A 7344-nucleotide genomic window follows, 5' to 3' on the forward strand; every position below is an offset into this window, starting at 1 on the left:
GACTTACTTCCGCTCCGATGCTTGGGTTTCCTGACTTCAACAAGCCCTACATTTTGGAAGTGGATGCTAGTTACCTAGGACTTGGAGCAGTGTTATCTCAGGAACAGGAGAAAGGAAAGGTCGTCCTAAGTTATGCCAGCAGATCGCTACGGCCAAATGAGAGGAACATGGAGAACTATAGCAGCATGAAGCTGGAGCTGCTAGCCCTCAAGTGGGCAGTAACCGAGAAGTTCAGAGACTTGTTGTTGGGGACAGAGTGCTTGGTTTACACTGATAATGACCCGCTAAGCTATGTGCAAACAACGGCAAAGCTGGGAGCTACAGAGATGAGGTGGGTGGGCGAGTTGGCACAGTTTAACCTCACCATTCGCCACAGGTCGGGGAAACAGAACAAAAATGCTGATTCTCTTAGTAGGAAGACGTGGCATGGAGAAGAGGCAGCACGTCTGGAAGAAGCCAGTGTTCAGACAACAATTCCCTTCCGTGACTCTACACAGTTGCCGGGAGATTTGAGATCCACAATCCAGGAGGTTTCTATCCGTGTATGGGAAGAGGAGCTGCACACAACAATCAGGAGACAAAGTCCTCTCCTTGTAACCTCCATGCCAATGCTGTCAGCTGAAAATCTGTCCAAACTTCAACTGGATGATCGCTGCATTAGCCGGTTCAGGACCTACTGGGATAGGAACGTTAAACCGTCCAAGCGGCAGGCAAATAGAGAACACCCTGGTACAAGGAGGTTATTCGCCCATTGGAAGCAGATTGTAGAAGAAGATGATGTACTTTACCGTCGAATTGTTCGGAATGGAACTGTGGTTAAGCAGATGCTATTGCCTGAAACTTTGAAAGACAAGGTTCTGAAAGCAGTACATGATGACCATGGACATCAAGGTTATGAGAGAACGTACTCTCTTTTGCATAGTCGTTGCATGTGGCCATACATGGCAAGAGATGTAAACGAGTATTGCGCGAAGTGTCCCAGATGTGTTTTGGGAAAACATGGAGAACAGGTGAGACCGACAATTGGATCAATCATTGCAAAGAGACCGTTGGAAATACTAGCAATAGATTTCACTCTTCTCGAGCCGGGCACCAACAACATCGAGAATGTGCTAGTGATGACCGACGTGTATACCAAATTCACACAGGCCATACCATTAAGAGATCAGACTGCCAAGAGAGTTGCGCGAACTATGGTGAGGGAATGGTTTGTTCACTATGGAGTACCTCTAAGAATACACAGCGACCAAGGACGCAATTTTGAAAGTAGGTTAATCCATGAGTTGTGTAATATCTATGGAATCTTGAAGACCAAAACCACTCCGTATCACCCACAAGGGAACGGCAACTGTGAACGCTTCAATAGGACCCTTCACAATTTGTTGCGTACTCTCCCNGGGCGCCCGCCTGTTGATTGCCAAACATAACAAAAAAAAAATGTTTCGCTGTGCCGTCACCCGCGTCTTCACAGACTGGCGCACAAATTCCTGTTACTGTCTGATGATGCTGAACGAAACATTCTCCATACGAATGAGCAAATCTGTCAGTCTTAAACGTGTTCTACAATTAAGATCGAACGCCAGCCAGCGATTCATCTGCTCTCATGTATCCTTCTTTGCGTTGAACAAGGAGTTAGTGAACTGACATTAATGTCACGAAAATCCTATCAAATGTTCTTGCCAAATCTCGAGCGAGATAAGACTATGACTTTGGATTTTGACGATTTCTGCGCAACAAAAACCATAGAGACGCTAAAAGACCAAAGGAAATAATTCTTACTTTGCTCAGATTGTGCTTGTTGCAAAGTTGGCTTGATTGAATTATCTATGGTTCCTGAACTCTTATTGACAGAAAAAAGAAATGGAAATGCTTTGTGACATAACTTTGATATATTCGAACTTATGGGGGACCGGGCCATTTTGGCCCAGAGACAAACCTCGGTTTTTATTTCAAAATCCGATTTCAACCACTAATTGTACAGGTAACTGTTCTCCTATCAGGGGAGGACAAAAACAATTCTTTTTCATCGGGTAAATTTCCCCTTTTATTTTAAGTATGAGCGGGCTATTGTGGCAGCTTACCATTGTTTTTAATTTGAATCAAAGTCAATATGCGTTTTTAGTTTTCACAGAGACAAGCAACAACATTTTTTAGATAGGAAACGCATCCATTTGTGAGATCAGTCTTTATTCAATGCATGAGTCTTGAATCACGATTACAAAATGAATGGACATCAGATCTGAAACAATGACGAAGAGCAAGTTACCTGTGGTGTATTATTGTCTATCTCCCCAAGTCTTTTGGGATGTCGTATTTAGAGAGAGTGCCCAATGACATGACTGATTAAAAAGTAACAGCATGAAACAGAAACGGCATAATCTTCAGAGTGATGTCTTTACATACCTTATAGGAGAAATAACTCAATGATTGATTAGGAGGCACTTGTCCATCCCGACGAATTGAACCCGTTAAGAATTAACCAAAGTAAAGTTTATTGATGCCACAAAGTTAATAAGTTAATGATGTCACAAATACAACACAATTTTGTCATAATCATACGCATGCCGCCCGATGTGCTGCGCCAGGCAGGTTGTTGCCTGAACGCGTGTCGGCGGTTTCTGGTCGGTGCAGGATCGCGGCAGCCGTCACTGTGTGCCGGGCTGTGGATGGGCTTCGCTGGTGATGACGCGAGAGACAGTTGCTGTTGCGACTGTGGACCCCAGGCGATTCGTCCGAGGTCATAGCGGGGTAATGAGCCCTCATCGAAGTCGGATCCCGTAATGGCCCCCTTGTGCCCCCCCTTAGCTACGCCAGTGAATAGGTGTATTATTCATCTTGGCATCTGAAAGGTGTTTATTTCATATGCTTCCAAAGTAATAAAGTCATTTTACAACCAATGCTTTCATGTACTTTCTTTAAGATACAGGGTAGCAATACATTACAGCAGACAAATTAGTTTGTATGTACAATATGATTAGAGTTTCAAATAAACTGTCACCCGTTTTGTTTTGTTTTAATTTTTACATACATGTATTTCTGTGGGACATAAAGCCAATGGATAGTTTTGGTACGTGGAAAACCCCCAAATTAAATTATTCTTTGTTATAGAGTCATACTCTTATAGTTCTGTATGAATTGACAATGCCCTGAGTATTGTTTGCTTAGAAATTCTCAAATTTTCAAGAAATAACAAAATTATCAAAATGTTCGGGGTCACCCTGAACACTGCCATTTGTAATGTACATAGGGATGTTTTGCTACGGAGTATTATAACATTACAACAGGTCATTCAAAATAATTGCAGGTGGCTTTAATAGTGATTTCTGATGGTATGGTGCATTTTCTGAAGATTGAGAAAAGAGTTTGTTGAATCCGCCAAAACTATCTTGTGGCTTTAATTGAATAATTTATACTCCTGTGGTTTTTTTCTCAATGTATGTACCAAAAAGTAGATTATTTGATATTAGGTTCTATTATAAGAAATACAACAATATAATACATAAGAAATCAAGCACAAAAACTAAAAACAAAAAGTACAGCACATATTTTAAAAATAATGCTATCAAATATATCATGATTTATTCATATACCAATTTTCATGAGTGAGGACAAAATGCTTATGCAAGAGCGAACAAGTCATCTGAAAACACGCCTTTGGGAATCTGTATGTAGTGCCAATCCAAATTCGTTCCTCACAAAATACATGTAGTTGGTAAAGTTGCCAATTTGATGGCCTCACCTGAGGATCCAATGTAATGATTAATCAATATTTGCTATATCTCAAAATATGACATGAACAGGTCACTGTTACAGCTTTTGTAAATAATAGGAAAATGCATATCAAAAACCTTTACTTTCTGTGCACCGACTTAAGGTTCACTTGCCCTACTGGGCACCAAGAACATTTCTTTCTAACTGATACCAGTATGCTGCCCTTAAATTGACTGCAGATTACACTTTACTGCTAGCTTATTGTATAAGCATGAGTGTGTACTTTGTATATTAATGAACCATAACAGGACCAACATCATTGTATAGGGATATATTTTAAATATATCAGCTAATAATTTGAGAAAATATGAGTTAATACAGGCTTAATGTTCCCAATAATTTCTAAATACCTAAAGATACCACAAGGAAATTTACCCTATGATATATGACATATCAATGCACCTAGTACCTAACTGAAATGTATGCAGTACCTATACAATACACATAAATGCATTGAATATAATGCAGTGTCCGTCCGTGACGTAAAAAGTTCCAATTATTGTTTGAATTTCTACAGAATGACATTTACGCTACAAAGTCTAACACGCAAAAGCTCAGAAACTTTATCAAGTTTTATGCTAAGCCATCATTACTTTTGATGAAAAAATGTCCGTCCTTAAGACCAGTGCTTATAGACTGATCCAGAGGTTTACGTACTCTAAAATTTCTTGAAAATCTAAATTCCTGTAAAGAATCTTTCTCTCAAAAATCTGAAAATGAAATTTTCAACTTAACTGCTCACACTCATCTCCCTTGAGCATTTGGCTCAGACGAGCCTACAAAAACCTTTTACTTAGCACTGTGGGTCTTTCCAGAGACTTGTTTTGAGAAACTGCGTGGCTGAGGTAGTGTGGTGCAGGGTTTCTTCTCCAGCGTGGTAGTGGGAGTACTGCCGAAGTAGAAGCATCTCGATTATGGGCATGGGCATAGGCATGTTACCCCACATGGGAAGATTTAGTAGCCTGTAGGTCGTCCAGAATGTAGGTGCCTGCCTCCTCTTCCCATGTGAGGTCTACGCCGAGCCGTTGCTGTCGGCTGGACACCAATTTGACTCGTACGTCGCATACCGCCCTTACGTAAAGCCATTGTAGATTTGCCAAATGAATGCATAGCCGAAATGAGGCAGGAATCGGTTTTTATTTTGTTGTAACTTTGAACCATGGCATTCATTGCAGGCCTGAAATCATCAGGATACTGGTTCATTTTCAGGGCCAAATCGCTACACATACCATGAAACTTTTCCAGGAGATCATCTGAAAAATAAAAACAACAGAGTTTTAATATGTAATATTGTCAATTGATAGGAGTATCAGATGGAGTATTCACATCATTGTTTGTAGTGTATCATCATCATTGAGTATATCACAATTTGTGAACTGTTAACCAAATCATGGATCTGAACAAGGTTAAATAAAATCATATCCCCTGGATAGAAACGTCAGTGGTGTGGAAAGGGGAATACTGCCTACCTACATGTAGTATAAAAGAAGTGGTCAATATTTTGGTATATCTTACAATCTGGTAACTTGCCATTTAATCCTGAAACTTTGTCATTGACATCCATTGCCATGCATGTGGTACCTGCCTCTGCATTGAATTGATCGATTCTCTCATGGAGACTGTTGAGCATAACTTCTCCAGAAGACTCCCCGTACTCCTCCTGAAAAACCTTCCGATACAATCTAAATAGAAATAGAAATAGAAAATACTGGCATGTGAGAATACAAATCGATTTATTGAAAAAAAATATTTTACTAAACATCTGTAACATAATGAATAATCCACTGACTAAATTTCTTATATCATTACATGAAACTAAAATGAGGACAAACCCTGGTATGGATTTTTTTTCATGCTCATCTTCAAAGGATCAAATTTTAGTTGGTATCTATCTGGTATCTTTCTTTAAAAAAAAGTATTAATAACAGAGTTGTTTGCAAATAGAACTTAATTGTAATAATTCATTGAATGTGATTATCATAATTTAGTAACACTGTCATGCTACAGTAATGTTATTGTATATTACCATCATCTGACAATATAAAAGACAGAAGCTTCAAATTTGTACATATATGTATCAATGCATTCTAAAAAAATAATACCTGTGTGCAAACTGGATGTCGGGGCATACAGCTCTATCTGCTGCCTTCATGTGGTAGTCCTCACCATACTTCATCTGCAGCTCATATTTCAACATCTCCACAGCTTGTGTTGGTCCATATTTTCTCTTGAACAGGTCTGTGAGTGTTGCTCTAGTGCTCTCTGAGACATCTCTGTATTTCAGGGCATCAGCACACTCCACTGGATGGTTGTGTTTGTTGTTCAAGATTATTTGTGCATGATACTGTTGGTGATCTTTGCTTCTGTAAAAGAATAATGTTTAATTATTAGTATTGATTAATATACGTTATTTTTCTGTGTAATCATGGATAAATTTTATTTACATGTACATGGGTTTAAATGCTAAATCCAGAACAGGTAGGTTATTGGGTTATTGAATTTTCATAAAATATTTTCTAAACCATCGATATGGATGCTTATCGTGAATTGATGATAGCTTCACAACTCGCCATATATTGTACATAACATTTTGATTAATTTCATTTTTGCTCAATATGTGAAAATATGTACATCTCTCATGTCAAAATATAATATGGTAATAAACAGAATGCGCATCTAGTCTGTAAAGGCCAGTTTAAAATTGTAATAGGTGAAATATAAAAAATTTTAATTTCTGAGTTTATACATATTAAAAGAGATGGAAAATTATGAGGCGATAACATTGATCAACAACTCACTCAGTTGCATACTCATATTGGTTTATGCAGGGACGGCGGAATGGGGGGGCTTGTTGCACTCTGCACCAAATTTTTTTGACCTGCGTAAAAGTGCCCCTCAAGTGCCATGCATTAAATACACTTGAGTATAGCGAGTATAAGGAGGAAAGAATCACAGTTATTTCACTCTTCATGTGACAGCATGGGGAGTCCTCATACATAGGTCGCTCCCTTCAGATCTCGGCCTGAAGGATCCAATCACTAGGATACTTTGCACGTAGTTCACAAATATGTTACAATATCTGCAGGATTTCAAAGAAAACGTCATTAAGTCGCATCGATGGCTGAAAGTGGGAGGATTTAGCTATGGGGCATCTGAGCCCCCCCCCCCCCTGTACAATTAGGCTAAAATACTTCAGGAGAATTCTCTCTATATAACATGTAGGTAAGAATTTAAATAAAATGCTACAAAACAGAACATGCATGTACCTGCTGCTTGTGTGTACTTTAAATTTTGACACTCTGATCTTCACCCTCATGTTAGCCTGGCAACTAGTATGCTTGGATGGAACCCGACGTTTTGAAATTCTGGTGGCCTTCTCTGGTCGTGTGTTGTGCTGGCAGCGATAGGCTTTCTGAAATTAAAAGAAATAAATGTAATAGATAGGGTGTTCAATTTACTGTTCGAATAGGAATAATTACAAAACAATTATCGACTATTCAAACAAAACAAGAGCCGCAGAGCGTCTGGGCTCATCTGAGGTCTGTTGCTACGGTTATAAACGTAACATTTAAG

The 7344-nt window shown here is 39.1% G+C and overlaps 1 protein-coding gene across 2 annotated transcripts in view; it reads right to left on the bottom strand.

The window, feature by feature from the left end:
* Positions 1–3543: 3543 nt before the first annotated feature.
* LOC106805740 overlaps positions 3544–7344 on the bottom strand; it is a 16072-nt gene continuing 12271 nt past the window's right edge. The window contains exons 3-6 of one of the 2 annotated variants that reach the window (XM_014807455.1): positions 7038–7183; positions 5874–6134; positions 5302–5453; positions 3544–5024 (exon numbers count right to left, since the gene is read on the bottom strand). In XM_014807455.1, coding sequence (XP_014662941.1) covers positions 4726–5024; positions 5302–5453; positions 5874–6134; positions 7038–7183 — 858 coding nt within the window. In that variant the 3' untranslated portion in view covers positions 3544–4725. Of the gene's footprint in view, positions 5025–5286; positions 5454–5873; positions 6135–7037; positions 7184–7344 lie in introns of both variants that reach the window. The other variant, XM_014807454.1, reaches the window with a different exon arrangement.

The sequence above is a fragment of the Priapulus caudatus genome, unplaced genomic scaffold, assembly GCF_000485595.1.
Source record: "Priapulus caudatus unplaced genomic scaffold, Priapulus_caudatus-5.0.1 Scaffold125, whole genome shotgun sequence".
Lineage (NCBI taxonomy): Eukaryota > Metazoa > Priapulida > Priapulimorpha > Priapulimorphida > Priapulidae > Priapulus > Priapulus caudatus.